At 43.0% G+C, this 18,321-nt stretch overlaps 1 protein-coding gene across 1 annotated transcript in view; it reads left to right on the top strand.

Annotated features, from left to right (window-relative positions):
• LOC147679853 (protein transport protein Sec24C-like) overlaps positions 1-18,321 on the top strand; it is a 257,445-nt gene that overhangs the window by 44,490 nt on the left and 194,634 nt on the right. Inside the window, exons 3-5 of the mRNA XM_086943414.1 lie at positions 9,070-9,375; positions 10,266-10,411; positions 18,062-18,130. Of these exons, the coding sequence (XP_086799540.1) occupies positions 9,070-9,375; positions 10,266-10,411; positions 18,062-18,130 (521 nt within the window). The remainder of the gene's footprint in view (positions 1-9,069; positions 9,376-10,265; positions 10,412-18,061; positions 18,131-18,321) is intronic.

Below are 18,321 nucleotides of genomic sequence, written 5' to 3'. Positions count from 1 at the left end.
GGGGTGTCTCTACCCTGCCCCCTTTTCGTGTTTTTCACTCTTTATTTGGGCTCTCTTGTGCCTCAGTTCTCCTGAAAAACAATATGGTGGCCAACACTTCCTGGTTTGGACAGTTTGGAATGTTGACAGTCGACTGCCAGCCAATCAGAAACTCGCTCGCGCACGTAAGTGTACGCGCACGTACGCGTACGGTACTCGTACGGTGAGCGCATATAGATATATAATTTGATCAAATTCAATTTTCTCAACAACTACTGGAGGGATTTTCACCAAATATAGAAAAGGCACTACTGCATACCTGTCCCTACCATTTTGCCAAGTTTGGTGTAATTCCGTTCAGCCGTTCGGGCTGTAGCCGTGTCTAAAGGTCCCATAGAAAATGCCATTTGAAAAATTTCAAATTCAATTTTCTCAAGAACTACTGGAGGGACTTTCACAAAACATAGCAAAGGCACATCTGCATACCAGGCCCTACCATTTTGCCAAGTTTGGTGTAATTCCATTCAGCCGTTCGAGCTGTAGCCTTGTCAGAATGTCCCTATGGAAATTAACATGGGGAAAACTCGTTTTGGGACCCCACTTTTTTCTCGGCCCCCGCTTGACGAATCCCCCGAAACTTTCAGGGCAAATTTAAGGAAAATTACAGGCAGATCCCTCAATCGGCGCCAAAGTTATTCCCAATAGAATGTTCGGAATTTCCTATGGTAACTAGGTCCTAACTATATATACCTACTGGCGACCGCCAGTAGGTAATATATATACATATTTTAATCCACCACTTTTCCCTTGGAGTGAAGGTCTTCAAACTATGGGGCATGTCTCCCTACTCATAGTCACCCTCCTTGGGGTTTGTGGCAGCATTCCCAGGGGATGAAAAGCCTCCAAGAATTTGTAAATGAACATGGCACAACATTATTTATTTGTCGGGTTTCCAGTCTGTCTCCATTTATTGTGATAAAAGTGCATAAAGGGCATTGGAACTGATCCGGTGTGCTGCGGAGCAAGTGTGGTGGCCAGGTCAAAGACATGTCTACAGAGAACACAATATTGTGTAAATATATTGCTGTTTTTGCACCTTAAGGTTATTTACTGCATGTAAAATAACAGCAAGTTTTAAAACTATTTAGGGGGAAATCCACTCTTTGAAATTCTGCCCTCAGCTGGTTAATCTGATCACTGCAGCTGTCTGTGTATGACCGAAAAGTCACATAGTTGAATCCAGGTTGGTGCAGTGGGTAATAGTGAGTTGTGTACTATAGTGCTACGAGGGCGAGTCATAGGTAGGAAGCAGGACCTTATATGTACTAGTGATATCTCCATCGAACAACCTTACAGTGCAACCCAATGACAATGTTTGGACCTTTCTCTCTATTTTATGGACGTTTTCACTGCTTTAGGAAAACGGCAAACTGCCAACAGCCTCTATTTCTTATATTTGTATGATAAATCTAAAGTGCATGACACTCGAGGCAAAATGTGAAAGCGCTGGATTGGTTTAGAGGTAGGGCTTCGTGCCTCACCTCTGGAGTAAATGGAGAGATTGACTGAAATTCCTGCCTACTTAAGGGTTTAAGAAGATTCCTGTGTACTTCTTTCAGGCAAAAAGGTTGCCACTCAGCAGCTCCATAAAGCTTTACATGCCCAACGCAATGTCAAGACCTTTCTGCATCTATGCACTTTACACTTAGATACTTTAACAAGCATTTGCAATGCAATAGGTCTCGCATTTGCGAGAGTTTAGGCTATTGGCATTGTAAATGACAATTCTTTTTATTTATCTGTTTTTAAAACCAACAAAATCTCGCAAATGCGAGACCTATTGCATTGCAAATGCTTGTTTCCTCCAGCTTTGGGTTTAATATCTTGTTATGGTTAGGTGCCTTCTCTCTGAGGATCAAAGATAGCATGTCCCAGCCCTTTGATATACCAAACACCACTAGACATTAAGAGGTCCCAACACCTATAAATGTTTAAAGGCGATTATAAGGCATGTGGTGATACATTGAGATCCTGACCATGCCGATGGAGGCGTACCATTACTTTCCCTACATTACCATGTCTGATCTTTACCCGGTAAGGTTAACTCGACAATGCCATTACCTCATTTCACAATAACTTAGTGATGATCTAACAGTGGCTATGGGGAGAGTTAGCATTAGGGTTAAGGCAAGGTTTTCATATTAAAAAATATATATATATATATATTCTATTTGGTTTAATCTAATTGTAATTATCTCATACAAAAAATAAGTATCAAAACGGTGTAACAAGCTGCAGGGAAGCTGTGATGCTGTGCTTCAAACCCGAAGAGGTCCAGTTAAACTGCAGACTGACGAAGTTTTTTGACATAGTATCTACAAGACTTACCCAACCACAAAGTCCAGAGATCAACAGCAAGTAACAACCTGCCAACCAAAGAACAGTCTGGCGAGGTCCCGCCAAGTCAAAGTACGCAGAGTAGACTAACTTATACTCTCAATTTCACAAATAGGGTAGAGACATTGTAATCGAGAATGATAACTTAATTAGTTTTAAAACACCTTTTTCCTTTAACAAAACTAGTGTTTTTAAGTTTATAATGATTTTAATGATATACGTTTTATATTGTGAGTTTTAATTAACTGTACAATAAAGAAATTAAATTAAACAATCATGCAAAAAATAAGTTTAGGCTAGGGTTTATGTTTGATTAGAATGAGGGCATTGCGGTAAGATTAAGGGTTCCTTGTTTTTAAATTAAATCCAAATGAATGGGCAAAGGGCACTACTTATATAGCTCCCTTGTTTAGCATGGTTAGAATCTCCTGTTGTATCAGACAAAGGTGGAGCTGAAATCTCTTCTAAGGTGGTGTATACGGAGGTCTTTGAAAAATTCCAAGTATGACCATATGTTATTAGGTCTAAAACCCAACAGTATTTAATCATACTCTCCAGCATCTGTGATAATTGATGATTCGACCTCCAACGGTACTTGAGAAAGATATTTTTGTGGCTGGCACCCTTGTCACATCACTGTCTTTTAATAGAGTTCTTATTTCAAGGCCATTGCTTTCTTCCTCTGGCACTTGTTTTTGTGTAAGAGAGTTGTAGAGGAGCCCTAATCTGCTGTTAGGCATATGTTGCCGGTAGGCGTGTTTAGGGTGTTGATAGGGTTGATATTGGTAAAATGTATTTCTCCTTCTGATTGTAAATTGACTCCAGCCTCTCGCCCAAAAGGACTGGAGTTTCTGCTGGAGGATTCCAAGAGATATTTTTGAGTCAGTGTGTGCATAGCATCATCACCATGCTTGCCAAAGAGTTCCTCTCTATCATAGGGCATGCCCAAGATCTTACTGTGGACCACAGGCCTGAAAGATGCTGCCTTCATCCAGCCCTGCCTTTGGAGAACGCAGCACCTGCTAGCGGTCTGAACCCCGTAGATAGTATCAATGGCACAGTCTATCATCTCAGATGAAGCTTGTTCCCCCCCATGCAGAATGTTCGTGGCTTCAGGTCTTTTGTCTTTCGGCCAAATGTCATGTACGACCACATCTGTCTGTTATAATGACTTAGGATCACCAAGGAATTGGCCACCCTCACTGTAGTTGCTATCATGGCCGATAATCTCTTCCCAATGTTGTCCAAATACCTCCCTTCCATGTCTGGTGAGTAGAACAGGATGTACTTGGATCCTACAATCTTCTTTGCTCAGCTTGTATTACTACGGAGGTGGGCCTAGGAATTCCTTTTTGAAAAGTGGGTGGAAAGTCCGAGGGCTTACATTTTTTTTATCTAGACGAGGGAGAACTGCAGACACTGTTGCAGGATTTTTCATGACCTTTATGCTGTCAGTCCAAATTAAGGGGGTCATTACGATCGCGGACGGACTTGAGTCCGTCCGGGACCCCAGAGCATGAGGGAACGTCCGCATGGGCTGCGGCGTTCCCTCTGTGCAGATTAGGATGTGACCGCCTGGGTGGCGGTCACATCCTCTATTTTAACATTGCGGCGGGTGGAGCTTCAAGCTGCACCCGCAGCAATGTTAAAAAAGCATGCACAGCATTTGCCTGCACAAAGCGGCAGGCACCGCGCGGTGCCTGCTGCATTGTGCACACAAATGCAGGGGGGTACCATAGGTACCCCCCATGTGCACCCCCCACCCCCCACTACACCTAGGGGGCCCGCAACGGGCCCCCGCAGTGCAGTTACACATGCTTTTCCACGGCGGAAAAGCCACCGCGGAAAAGCATGTTCAAAAGCACATCCTAATCTGGCTGACGGTGTCTGAGAGACACCGTCACCATTTTAGTGCTTTTCCGCCGCGGTTGTAAGCCAGCCGCGGCGGAAAAGCTGCGGACCTAAACCATGACCCACCAGCCATCCTAATGTGGCGGTGGGTCCTGGTGGGTCCGCAGAGGATTTTCCGCATCCTCCGGGCCGGCGGTGGCTTCCGCCGGCCCGGAAGATGCGGAAAATCCTCCATCGTAATGACCCCCTAAGTCTACTCTGGGAATGGCTTTCACAGATTTCCTAGCCGACTCTTTGAAATCATAATAGGAACAATCTGATTGATTGACTGCGACTGGTAAAACAGATTATGAAAGCCTATGGTGTTTTTTGTCAGGGAGTCTGCTGGTCATGGTGGGGAAACAGCTGGCAAAGAATGTTCCGATTTTGAACCAATATCCTGGTCATCTGGTACTTCTGCGTCTTCATGATCATCATCTGAGTAGATGTCATTGGCCGCTGCAGGTAATGCAGGCCTTGACCGATGGTTTCTGTTTTCTTGGACTTAGAAGCAATGGCACAATATGTGGACTACAAGTGGTAGATGGTTTTGTCTGTGCTACTGGCAAATGAGGTGGTAAATTTGGTTACTTTGGTGATTTTGTTTTCAAAGGCATTAGGAATCTTTTAAAGTAATCAGCCAACATAAGCCTTACATGTTTAACCAATGCTCATGGAACCTGCATCATTTCTTTAAGAAATTCTGTATCTGATAGGGACTTCTAGCCACAGATTCCTTACCATAGAATGTTCCCAGGCATCAGAGTCGATCCGGAAACTTTTAAGGAGCAGCACCACTGCGCGCTGATAGGTGGCGTCATTCAGCTCCACGTGATGTTGTTAGTGTCATATGCGCCGAAAATGACATGCAGGGTGCCTATATATGTAACACCCCGTCACACTGACATCAGTTCTTTTCTTTCTGCGCCAGTCAGCGCAGATACAGAGAGAGCTACTCCCCAATTACTTTTTTGTCTGACCTTTTTTTTGGATTGTTTTTTAGACTTCGTCTCCTGGTATCAGGATGTCCACCAAAAAGGAAGGTTTTAAACCAGGCGGCATCTGTCAATGCCAGATGTAGGTGACGGACCAGCATTTCGTTTGCCTTTTATGTGTGGAGCGTGACTAGGAGACCAAAACAAGCGAGGATTGCTGCAACATGTATCCAAAGGCTCTGACAAAGCAGTCCCTCAAGCTCTTCGCTGCCTGACGCCAATCGACCCCGCAATGTTCCAGATCCTGGTCGCTGGGAAGGTCCCAAGATCATTCACGAGCTACACCCAGCGATCATTATGCCACTCCAAGCCGTCGGGAAAATCAAGTAATTCCCTCACGAAACATAAGACGAAGAGGTAGACTTCGCTGCACGAGTCTTTGTATAAGTCGCAGGGCTATAGGATCTAGTGGCCTAACTCTGTGGTGGAGTCTGCAGTTGGGCCGTCTCCATGTCCCCTGAATTTCCAGAAGCTGCAACAAAACACTTTCAGCGAAAAGAATTTTATGAGGCCATGCACCTCATCTTTGGGTGGCATGATGCCACCGGTCCGGGGTGGGCCCCATCTGGTTTTCTGTTGGCAAGATTTCCCTCAGCACCATTTGGGGCCTAGGGATCCAGTGATAGATTCGGAGGGGCGCCAGTCGAGCAACATCAACCTTCCACGGTGCTCACTCCAGCGCCACTGGTGTTCAGCAGTGTCGCTGCCACCATCATCATTCCTGACTCCTGACACGAAGCTGGGCGGGTGTCATCCGATGCCGGTTCTGCCATTGACCTGGGGACACCACCTGGGAGAGATTGAGATCAGACGACTGTCGTCTCCCTGTGGAATCCGGGCTCCAAATTAACCTGTCGCAGCTTCTGGCAATCCGTTTGGCATTGAAAGCCTTTCTTCCTTCAGTGAGGGGAAGGCTGGTACAAGTGTTCACGGACAAACACCACTGCCATGTGGTATTGTAACAAACAGGGCGGGTTGGGGTCATGGATTCTCTGTCAAGAGACACTGCACCTTTGGACGTGGCTGGAACACCAGGTCATATCTATACCGTTTCTACACCTGGCGGGCTCTCTAAATGTCAGTACAGGCAAACTCAGCTTTTGATGTCTAGTGGATCACAAGGTGGCACAAGACCTCTTTCAAAGTGGGGAAATCCTTGATTAGATCGGTTCGCCACCACTGAGAATGGGCATTGCCAGCAGCTTTGAGCGCTGGAGCTCCCAAAGCAACTCTCACTTGGAGCCGCTTTTGTATCGTGTGGACATCTTTACACCAATACCACTCCTGTCCAGAGTTCTCAAGATGATCTGGCATGACTGGGCCAAAGTCATTCTAGTAGCTCTGAATTGGTCACAGACATTCTGGTAGCCTGAGCTATTGAGCATGAGCACTGGTCCTTCGATCAGGCTGTCTCTTTGGGAGTATCTTCTGTCACAGCAGCTGGGCAGGGTTCTGAACCTGAAAATCCTTTGCCTTCAAGCGTAGATATAGAGCGGCGACACTTGACAGCATTCCACCTTCCGCCTGACGGCTGCAATGTTATTTTGGCAGGCAGGCTTCCCTCCACTAAGACGGTACAAACCTGCTGTTGGAGCAAGTTCATGGCATGGTGTACAGATAAACACGTTGATGCTTTGTCTGCACCCCTTTCCCAGGTTCTCCCTTTCATGCTTTCCTTGGCGCAGCAAGGCTCTGCTTTAGGCACATTGAAAGGTTATCTTTCTGCTATCTTAGCATTTCTGCAGTTGGCATACCAGCCTTCCCTTTTAAAATCTCCTATTGTACATAGGTTATTGAAAGGTCTCCAACATATGTTTCCACCAGCACCTTTAATTATGCCTCAGTGGGACTTGAATTTGGTTCTTACGTTTCTGATGTATCTCCCTTTGAGCCGCTCTGCAACCTCCCACTCATTCTGCTAACCATCAAAACTGCTGTTCTACTGACGATAACATCTGCCTGCAGGGTCAGTGAGTTACAAGGACTGTCAGCAAATCCTCTGTAGGCCAGTCTATCACTCTACCTACATTCTACGCTTCACCTCATCCCTCTAAATAGGAGGTGAGACTCCACCAGCAGGACCCAAAAAGAGTATTGTTGTTCTACTTTGACCACACAAAAGAGTTCCAGGTGGACATTCAACTCTTTGTGGGGTATGTTGGAACCAAGAAAGGGAAGGCAGTGCAGAAATGGACCATCTCACAATGGGTAGTACTCTGCATCAAAATCTGCTACACCTTGGCCAAAGAGCAAAAGGATGCAAGCACTGCTTTATCTCAGGAGTTTTTGCCATTGATATCTGCCAGGTATCAATGTGGGCTTCTTTGCATATGTTTGCAAAGCACTACTGCCTGGACAACCAGGTCCGGCATGACAGTCAATTTTCCCATTCAGTCCTACAGGACTTTTAGTCTAATCCATATTGCAGCCCCAACTCCGGGAAGGTATTGCTTGGGTATCTATTCTAAGGTGAGGAATATGTGACTAGAAGTCGCTATCAGTTGAGCAAGATACTTACCTTCGGTAAGCCTTATCTGGTAGGGACTCCATCTAGCCGCAGGTTCCTTACTGACAAACCCATCCTCCCCCGTTCTTTGAACAGATTATAGTGTAAAGTGTTCATCCCTTCTAACCAGTGGTCATTGCTCTTCTTGGCTCCATGCTTCTGGTATGGAAAGTTGCGAAAAGAAGCTTACATCAGCATGCTGGGATGGCGTCAATACAGGCACCATGCATGTCATTTCCATCGCAGATGATGCCTTGCGGAGCCAAACTACGCACCCAACCAATGCGCAGAGGTACTGCTCATCAAAAATGTCAGGATCCAGTCCGATTCCTGGGGAATATTCTAAGCTAACAAATCCTCGGCTAGATAGTCTCTACCAGATAAGGTGCTACTAACGGTAAGTAACTTGTTCTTGTTTGTAGGGCACATGGTCCTCAAAGTAATGTATGTCTTACTTTGCAACTTGTCTCGTGAGTGTCAGTCTGAGGTGGAAATGAGTATTGGCCTTCTATGCATTGCTAATCTTCCTCTGGATATTTGACATGAAGATCAGTTGGACAAAAGGTGAGGCTCTTCTTCAGAATCTTCAAGGTACAGTAGGGGACTTAGGGGCAACAGTAATACTTTTCTTAGTGACACATCTTCTAGATTTAAAGGCACAGAAATTCCATTCTCTGTGATAAATGTAATTTTCTGGTGCTTCATCAACAGTTTTGTCGGTGCCGCAGTCAACGGTTTCTTCATCATCCAAACCTCTACAAATGTTAATAGGAAAGATATGTTTGATGGAGTGGCTATCATTGCTATTGTTGTCGTCGTCGATGTTGTTGCCAACTTTGTCATCATCAACAGAGGCAACCCTGATTTCATCGATGGGAGCTTTGTTGATGGTTCATCATTGAGGCAGGTACCGTTGATGGGGCCAGATGATATTTTAGTAAGTAGGAAAGGTATCTTTTTGAATGGGGTTGGAAGCTGTGACGATGGGCTATGTTTAGAAGCTACATCATCTTTTTTGCTTTGTTGATAAAAAAAATCTCTAATTATGGTCTTTGGAAGGCCTCCTATCAGACACACAATATCAACATTTATTAGCTTTCCAGGCACACAATATCAAGTACATAAAAATGTATTTTTCCCCCATAGGTTACCAGGAAATATGCAAAGTTTAATTTATGAATGTTTTTCTTGGCCTGAAAAAAGAGGGGAACAATTTTTCTGTAATATGTAGACATGTAAGCATTTTTATATTTATGTACTTATTCCTACTGTTGACTATACACTTCTCTAATTATTTTATAGTGCAATCTCCCCAGTGTCTCCAGGACAGGACTTGCAATATGTGGACACATGGTGGGACTGTGTCACCATGCCCATGGCGGGATGTCACCACCTCTCCTGCTTTTTGCCCATCATTTTCCTACTCCTCTCCATTTACCTCATCCTTCTCTGACCCAACAGCTCTGTCTTCCCTTGATCCCCATCCCGCCTATGCTTACCCTCCAGCAATCGACACCTGGCCATACCCACAATCTTCAGCTCCACCCTGGCCGGTTCATTCCCAGGTGGAACAGAAGGCTCTCCTGGGTCGCTGTGCATACACTAACGGTACGTGGGGTGCTGGGGAAAAGTGGTTGGGTGCTAATTTCTTATAGCTATTTCTTCCATCCTGGCATGTCTAAAGATGATGGTTCCGCAAATGTGACCCCTTGCAATAGGTTACTCATCTACATTAAGGAACACCGAGAAAAAGTGATGTGCTCAGTGTGCTCTCACACGTTAAATCACTAGCCCAGAAGCAAATATCAGATCAGCGCTTTGAAAAGTGATGACAGTACATTGTCCTTACTCTGATTTGTTCTCTGCCTTGTTAATAAGTTGATAGCTCTTATGTATGTTAATCTACAGCTAAACTTTGGAAAGAACAACCTGCTTTGTCAGTCTTACAATGGAACTTCAGAGAACCTTCTCCTAAAGCAGTACTTGTGGTGTGTTCTCATATAAGAAATATCAGTCTCCAGTAAAGCATGGCCAGTGGCTCAAACACTTATCTGGGTTTTTAGGAATACATTCCTCCTCTCCCTGTCTCATATTTTGACTGGGATGTCATTCAGGCCCATGTTGGGTACAACTCATGATAGCATATTAGGTTGTGGTTCCACTTGTGTCCATCAAGAGATGATATGAGTAGAGGTCCCCTTGCAAGCCATGATGAGAGCCTGGGGGTATGGTCCCTTTCCCTGCTATGCTTTGGTTACAAGGCTCTGGTCTGTTTGAATGCTATGCCTGGATTGTGTGGCTCTGGTCTCTAAATGCTTCTGTGATGAGCTAGGTCGGTTGTGGACCTTTTGGCTGCCATGTTAGCATGCTTTAGTGATGATCTCTTTAACTTCTATGATCCATAGTCCCTTTGATGGGCATGATGATATGTTGGTATGGGAGTCCCTTACATTGCATTGATGGTTATTTAGCTCTGCCTTGTTTTGGTTTGTTTGCAGATCTTCCCAACTGGGATGCTGGTGGGCTGCCAAGGATCGAGGGCCCACGTAGACTGTCCACATACCCCAATCCTGGCCCTTCGCTTCCCTTCCTGGAACCAGCTGAGCAAACGCCGACAGCTACACCACCTCAGGTGAAAGCACTTGTGAGTTTTATCTCTGATTGGGGCACCTTGTGAAAGACTGAATGACTCAAGGAGCTATTATAACATGAGAAACAATATCCAAGCTCGGCGATGGTCAGTGTAAGGAGCTCCATACACTAAAATGGGTTCTGTTACATTTGCCAACAAACTGCACAGTACAAGCAACATTTCAGCCTTCATAGTCTTCTCACTAGACCCAATGTTTACATCTAGTGAGTCTCTGAAAACCTGTGAGATTTTAGATGTGAAATTTGTTTTTGTGTGGTTTATTAGTAGTTGTGGAAGAGAAGGGTTTTAAAGTTTTAAAAAGCAAACCAATTTGAGCTCTTTCTTGAGGATATTGAAAAGGAGTCATAAATTACTGGGACCAGAACTGAGCATATATTTTTCCGAGTTAGTTATCATCAACAGTGGCAGAGGAAGCTCCATTTTTTTAAATAGCTGTCATTCGGAGTTGTTCAGTGGATATGGGTTTTTGTGTGTTATAGGTCTTTTGGCTATTCATGATTTTGTGTGTGATTCATGCTGTTTTGAATACTATTCTGTATTGTTGTTCAACTACTGATGTTTCTTGAATATGAGTCTATGTGCACGTGCTTGTGGAATTGGGTTATTACTTTGGCTGCCGTGACTTAATCAGATTGCCGCTCTCACTGTGATTTGAAACACATCTATTGAGTATGTGAGTGATCATTTGATGAAGTGGAAACAGCCTATAATCCTTGGAAGAAACCCTAGTGAAGTTACAGCAATGTTAAGGGGACCCAGGAAAGAGATTAGGGAGAGTTTGTCTCAAGATTTCCCAGGGAATGAGCAACCATGAAGTCATGAGCAGACTGATCTGTATGGAAATTAGGACTAATACTTAAAGGCTAAATCCTGTGACCGGTCAATAGGAATCGGTCAGAGCCCGAGTCTAGCGGTTGTTGAGAGGGCTTGATTGGTGGAGATCTTTGGCTGTAGGTCAGTACTTCTCTAGACAGGACCACTCTGGACCTTCATCAGAGTTTCTTCTAGCTTTGCCTTACCCAGACATAGTTCACTATCTTTCTGGTCCTATTATACTCGCCCATGCTTCACCTCTCCGACAGAGTAGGCGAGTCGGGCTAGTGGTGCATCTGCAGCAAGGGCTCAGTGGGATCCAACCTCAGCCAGCCCGTGCCATCCCTAGCCCTTGTTGCACCACAGATTTCTAATCAGCCATATGACCCACGCACGTGTTAGACAGGTCAGATGGGTAACTGAAATTGCTGCCTACGCCTGGTGTGGGCCAACCTGCCCGGCGGCGGAAAACGGTTGGGGCGCACCAAGCACAGTCCACCCCAGTCAACTTTCCTAGCCAAAGTATTACCTTTAAAGGCCTTTGAGGAACGGCTTAAAATGGCATGTGAATTTAGTGCATATGTTTAAGACAATTCAAGTTCTAATGTAGTGCTACACACCACTGAACGTAAATTCAGAATGCTTGTATATGGGGTTAGACACAGATAGACTAGTAAATACACAAAAACAACAGTAGAGAAAGATGACTGCTTCTTCTTTGTTACTGGTGTTGTGAAGGAAGTGTTAGGCTTTTGAAGACTCTCTAAAGTGGGTGTTTGGCATTTTCTTTACGAACTTTGAGTTGTTTTGCGTCAGTTGGAGATGTAGTTGGAGGGCATTCCATAGTACTGTCACTCTGACATCCAAGCTTCTTGAAGAACAGTGTTTATAGTTCCTTCAAGGAATATATAAAGTAATTAGAATTTGCAAACTAAGCTGAACTACTTGTAAAACGCTAGTTCATCTACTCAAATATGTCAAGAGATTTCACTAATCACTAATAAAATTTCGTTGCCATCCTATAGTAGTAGATACCTCTGAAGATATGACCCCAAATTATACTGGAAAACAAGGTAAGGAACTAGCACGATTTTAAAAACAATCAGCATTCTTCTGTTTGCTTCAAAAACACAACCTGTAGTTAAGGTGATGTTAAATATCCAGTACTTTTTAAAGGAATAACACAAGTTGTGTTTTACTCAAACAAACATATGAAAAGAATTTGCAGTTGATTCTTTTCTCTCTGTTTGTTGTCACCACAAAATGATGGATGTTGTTTTCTCTCCATTCAGTTCTAGAGGGGAATCAGTGGATATCCTGACAGACCTTTAAGTGTAAAAGGCTAGTATGGATAGGCCATGGTGACTTGTGTCATGTGCCTTCTATAACATATTATATGGCTGCTCAACAGGCAAATCTGCTTTAGCCCAGTGTGTACGTTGTTAGAACAGTCTGCTGCACTGGAAGTATGCACTGCTTTATGACTTCATTGGTTGATGGTTGTCCAGATGGGATGATAGCAAATCCTCAACTTGTTGTGAAGAGCTACTTGAAGACCGTTCAGTGTCTCACCATACACCTTGCTGCAGAATTGTAAATTTGCATAACACACTATGGGCCAGATGTACAACCCACCAATTTGCGACTCGCAAATTGCGTTGCATTTGCAACTTGCAATTTACGACTTGCAAGTTGCGACTCGCAAATTGGGATGTATAACAGTTTCTCAGACACTGTTTGCGATTCCTAATGGGGTCGCAAATTGCATGCCTCATGAATATTAATGAAGCCGGCGTAATTTGTGACCCCATTAGGAATGGCTAGCACCCTCAGGGATGGTGGCCTGCTGGAGTCAGCAGACCACCATGTCTTGGACTGCTTTTAAATAAAGCAGTCTTTTTGTTTTTTTAATGCAGCCCATTTTCCTTAAAGGAAAATGGGATGCATTTAAAAAACAAAAATGTAACTTTTCAGTTACATTTTTTAAGGGCAGGGAGTGGTCCATGGTACCACTGCCTGCTCTTAAAAATATTTTCTCACGTACTCACAAAGGGGAAGGGGTCTCCTGGAAACCTCTTCCAGTTTGCGAGTGGTTTACCACTTACTTGAAATAGGTGGCAAACTGCTAGTGTTCTGCAGCAGCAACTGTGGTTGCAAAACAATTGTACATGGCATGGTGACTCGCTATTAAGCAGGGTCGCCCCTTCCTAATAGCGGGAGTCAGTGACTCACAAAATAGCATTTGTACATGCCATTTCCATTTTTTGCGGTCACAAACGGAAAAATCTCCCGTTTGCTGCTGCAAGAATGTATCGCACATCTGGCCCAGAGTGTAATCTAAGAAGTAAAGCATTAGGGAATCCTTGATTCCCAACACATTTTTGGAATTCCTTTCTGCTTCTTTCAGATTTCTGCAGAAATGTTTTGAAGGGCGTGGGAGCCATATTTTGATATTCCATTGGCCCTGTTGCATGTTCTGTTCTTTTTGTAAACTGGGGACGGATAAACAGCAGTGCCACATTCTGTTCTTTTAATGTATGCAAAAGGCATCTCACTCTTTTCCGAAAGGCAGTACTTGATGGTTGTATTGGATCACTCTATGTTAGGATGATCTGCTAATAGGTTTTCCCTGTTATTTATTATCTACTAAATGTTCTAGGCAAACACTTCAGGGATCTCCCAAGGTTGTCCCTTCTAAGTTCCAATACGGTGGTGGATTCAGGGGATCTACATGATGTATCTATATCTCGAGGTCTACCTCTGTTAGTTATGATCTGCTAATGGATTAGGAGATCCCCTTCATGGATCTCTCAAGATTGTCTGTCTAAGTTTTGAAAAGGGCTCCTCCCTGGCCGTAAAATTCCTCTGTCCCTTTATCTAATTATATTTGTTCTGCCAATAATTTACATACCTGGTACAGGACAAGTGATGATAATTTTAAGGATGAGTTATCTGCAACTACGACTGACTTTGTTAGTTATGAGTCAGTGAATCTAGTATCTATTTTCATCCTTTATGGTATCAGCATGTTACATCAACAAAAGTTCGAAAAGGGAGACTACAGTAGCCGGGTGGTGTTAATATATCTAAACTGTTTTAGCTAAATGCTGCCTTGTGACTTTTGGTCTATGGTTACTAGAGGCCTGGGCAAACAGGATTTAAAAAAGTCAGACATCCAGACTTCCAGAGGGGCACCTTAGCACTCAATAATGAAACCTGATCTGAGGAATTACCCCCCATAGCACCTTAGGGTCAAGGATGGAGAGATATTGGCGATAGAAAAGAAAGCCCCAAGTGAAAGTGCAACCCATCATAGCATTACCCCCAGCTTCTTGCCCATATGTGATCATCCTTGTCGGTGTCCCTGGTCTAAGGAGGGGTCAAAAGAAGTCTTATGAACAGTTATTCAACAAGACTGTGAACTGGTTGGGCCATTACAGAAGTTTTCTGCCTAGATTGGCCAATAACATATTGATGCTAAGGTGGGTGGATTGGTAATTGGAGCCACTGGAGTCAAGCTATCCTGGCTGAAGACGGCTGATAGCTATAAACCGGTCCTAGGATGCTTGATTCCGGTCCAGGGAAGACTTGGCTTGGCAGTTCGGGCTGGATTGTTCCCATGAGGCACAGGGTCAAGACTGATTTGCATATGGCAATGTCTGAACTGGGGTGGCTTGGTGAGCTAAATAACGATGAATTAAACCCAGATCTGTGACTGGGGGTGAATGTTTTGCCATTGTGCAACATTCCGTCCATCATCTTGTGTGTTTTGCTGTTCACCCTATGTGGGAAGGGTATGCCCAGATGTGGGTCCCGTGCTCACTAAGCCACCGGAGTCAAGCTATCCTGGCTGAAGACGGCTGATAGCCAGAAACCGGTCCTAGGATGCTTGATTCCGGTCCAGGGAAGACATGGCTTGGCAGTTCGGGCTGGACTGTTCCCATGAGGGACAGGGCCAAGACTGATTTGCATATGGCCATGTCTGAACTGGGGTGACTTTGTGAGCAAAATAACGATGGATTAAACCCAGATCTGTGACTGGGGTGAATGTTTTGCTATTGTGCAACATTCCGTCCATCATCTTGTGTGTTTTGAACTTTCAACAAGCAAGACTAGCTTTTAAATCTGCAATGTTTACATAATATTAAAGTATGTTGGTATTTATCTAGATCTCTAACAGGGGTGTATTTCGCTTGTGTATGATATTGTATTTTTGTTGATTTTTATGCTCTGGTCATGTATTTATTGATGTTTTATTGTATTTTTATGGCTGCTGATGCTAATCGTGATCTCAGGCATATGACACAGTGCTCATGACGCGGAGGGCTGTTTAAATGACATACACACATTGTACAAAGATATTTGTGCTTAGATTAATGGATGTAGGTGGACCCCTTTTTTCTACCAAAATAGTGGACCCTAAAATTGAGGTTTTTGTTTACAAGGGTCCATTAGGACGAGCCTCCTTACAGTTCACTCACAACCAACTATGTCTGCTTATTAGATTTATCTTATTTTGCTATTTTTATATAATTGTATTGCATGTTGCTACCCATCTAGATTTTCAGAAGGGGAATTTCAATGTATATGTATATATGATTTTGTAGTCTCTGGATAGGTTATGTATTGACCAAAGATTTTCAACAGTTTTTAATTATGTATATTTTGCATTTATGATTGCTATTGCAAATTGAATGAAGAAAATCTGACTGACTGAAAAAGTAAAATCCCACATATTAAGTTATTTGATGATCCCATGTCACTAATTTCTGTCAAGATTTTCTTCCATTTCGTATAACTCAGATTTTTCTGTAATGCCACCTACTGTTCTTGATCCAGTAACAGCTGAAATGATTGCTTCCATCATCAATGATGTAAACTGTTTGGGCCAACCTATTACAATCTATTGAGTTCTTTTAATAAAATCCTAGGTTTATGGAAATGTAGCCATATTATCTTGATATATAATAAAAGGATGCAAGACCAACCCCTTTAACTGTCGGCATATTGTGCTGTTAGATCAACAGAGAAAGTATTTGCCACGGTTACCATCTTGGGTATATGAGAATCACTTGTTGCCAATTAAACAGGTAGGCTTCTGTGCCTTATGCTCCACAATTGATAATATCTTATACCTACAACTTTTGTGTGAAATTATATCTTGCGTACGTCCATTTCAGTTATGCATTGAGTCATGTTGACCACCTAAAATTAGGGCAAAAACTGAAAGACTTGAATATGCATGATCATTCGTTACATGCCATAGTAAATCCATATTCTGACATTTGGCTAAGGATTATGGCTAGGACTGTCCAATAACTAACTGCTAAAATCCCTATGGCAAATGGCTTAAGACAAGGCTGTGTTCTTTCCCCTTTATTATTTTCACCGTATGCATCTGATTTTCCTTTATTTGTGAAATAGTTGAATCCTTCTTCTGCCAAACTAGGGTCCGTAGAGTTATCTGTACTAATGTATGCGGGTGACCTAGTATTATTCGACCTCACCCAACCAGGATGACAGCATACATTTGACACTTTGATGCCTTTACTAGATGCCCCATAATTTGGTGGCTAACTAATATATCACTGAAATCATGATAATGGGGGCTCACGCGGTAGCTGCCCCTCACCAGATCAAGGGTAATCATCTTTAAATTGTCAACCAATATCTCTATCTGGGAGTAATAGTCTTTAATAATGTATTATGTCTAGCTTATGGAGCACAGTCTGCTAAAGTGATCTTGGTTCGACTGGTTAATTACAATTTTGTTTAAAGTTCAACATTAGAGAGATGTGATTTTGACTTTAAAGTCTATATTTTCAAAATTCCATCTGTCAACCTACATGCTATTGAGGCTCAAGCTCCATCTTCCATAGGTAAAATAGATGAAGTAGAATCCCAGCTTTGGTGGGCTTATTTTAGACAAGCTGAGCTTAGCTTGGAGCTTGGTTATCCCTGATGATTTATCGAGCTTATGTTCAGTAATCCATTACTTTTCTCAGCTCTCTAAGCCCCCAGCCTCCGTTCTAAAAACAATTCTTTGGCATTAATAGATGCTGATTTGAAATATTCGTTCTTTAATTTATTTTATTGTTCTATGGATAGGTTGGAAATAACTAAACAGGAGACTTTCAGACAACCCTGAATAGCCAATATTAAACGTTTGTTAAAAAATTTCCAGGAGTAAAATGTTTGATGGGAATATCACCCAATGCCTAAACAACAAACCATTGCTCTGTAATTAAAATTTACTGTTTGAATTATTTGTGACATTTGTAAACCACTTTGAAATATTCCTGTGAAAATATTTCATTTAAAATTTTGTAATGAAATAAAAAGAACTGGTTGATTCAAGCAGGTCTGCTTGTGGGAGCTCTCAAGATTTCTTCTGGTTGGTCTGGAAATTGGCTGTAATCTGAGGTTTTAATGTCCGCCCAGGATCTGATAGGGCTTTGTGACAAAGGTCCTTCCCAAGGGTAAAGGGCTGCTGTTGTTGATGTGATAGGATTAAGTGTTGAGATCTGTCTTTGATAAGCTTTGAGGAGAACTATCTGTAGATAAAAATTGCAAACTCTTCATGTTATTATCTTACTGTGATGGATGGTGACTCAGTGTGGTTGTCTTTTGCTAGCTTCTCCAGAAGGACAAACATGCTGAGCATCTCTGTATAACCCTTCCTCTTCACTTGTGGCTTTCTATTGACCAGGACATGTGACATGTAGAGTGTGTGATAATCTGTGTAACGGTCAAGGGTGAGAAATCTCATTATCATCATGTGTTTCTCATTGAAGAGTTGTCACCTGGTTCTGTTTGTCTTTATTATAGGGAGAAGCCCAGCCAATAACAGAGGAATGCATGCAGTCCAATGGAGATCTAAATATCACGCCCAGTGTTGTAAGTGGACACCCCACGTCACTTTTTCTTGTAACAAGAGCACTTAGTACCTCAAGGCCTATCAGTGGACCAGTCTCTCTTTAAGCTGTTAAAGCAACAATTTTCCTAACCCAACCAGGCTCTTGTGTGTTTCACTCTGACTCATAGTTGACAGTCCTCTGTGTTCATCCCAAGCCATCTTAAATTCAGTT

The sequence above is a fragment of the Lissotriton vulgaris genome, chromosome 11, assembly GCF_964263255.1.
Source record: "Lissotriton vulgaris chromosome 11, aLisVul1.2, whole genome shotgun sequence".
Lineage (NCBI taxonomy): Eukaryota > Metazoa > Chordata > Amphibia > Caudata > Salamandridae > Lissotriton > Lissotriton vulgaris.
The sequence above is the reverse complement of the archived record's forward strand: the minus strand, read 5'-3'. Positions and strand labels throughout refer to the sequence as shown.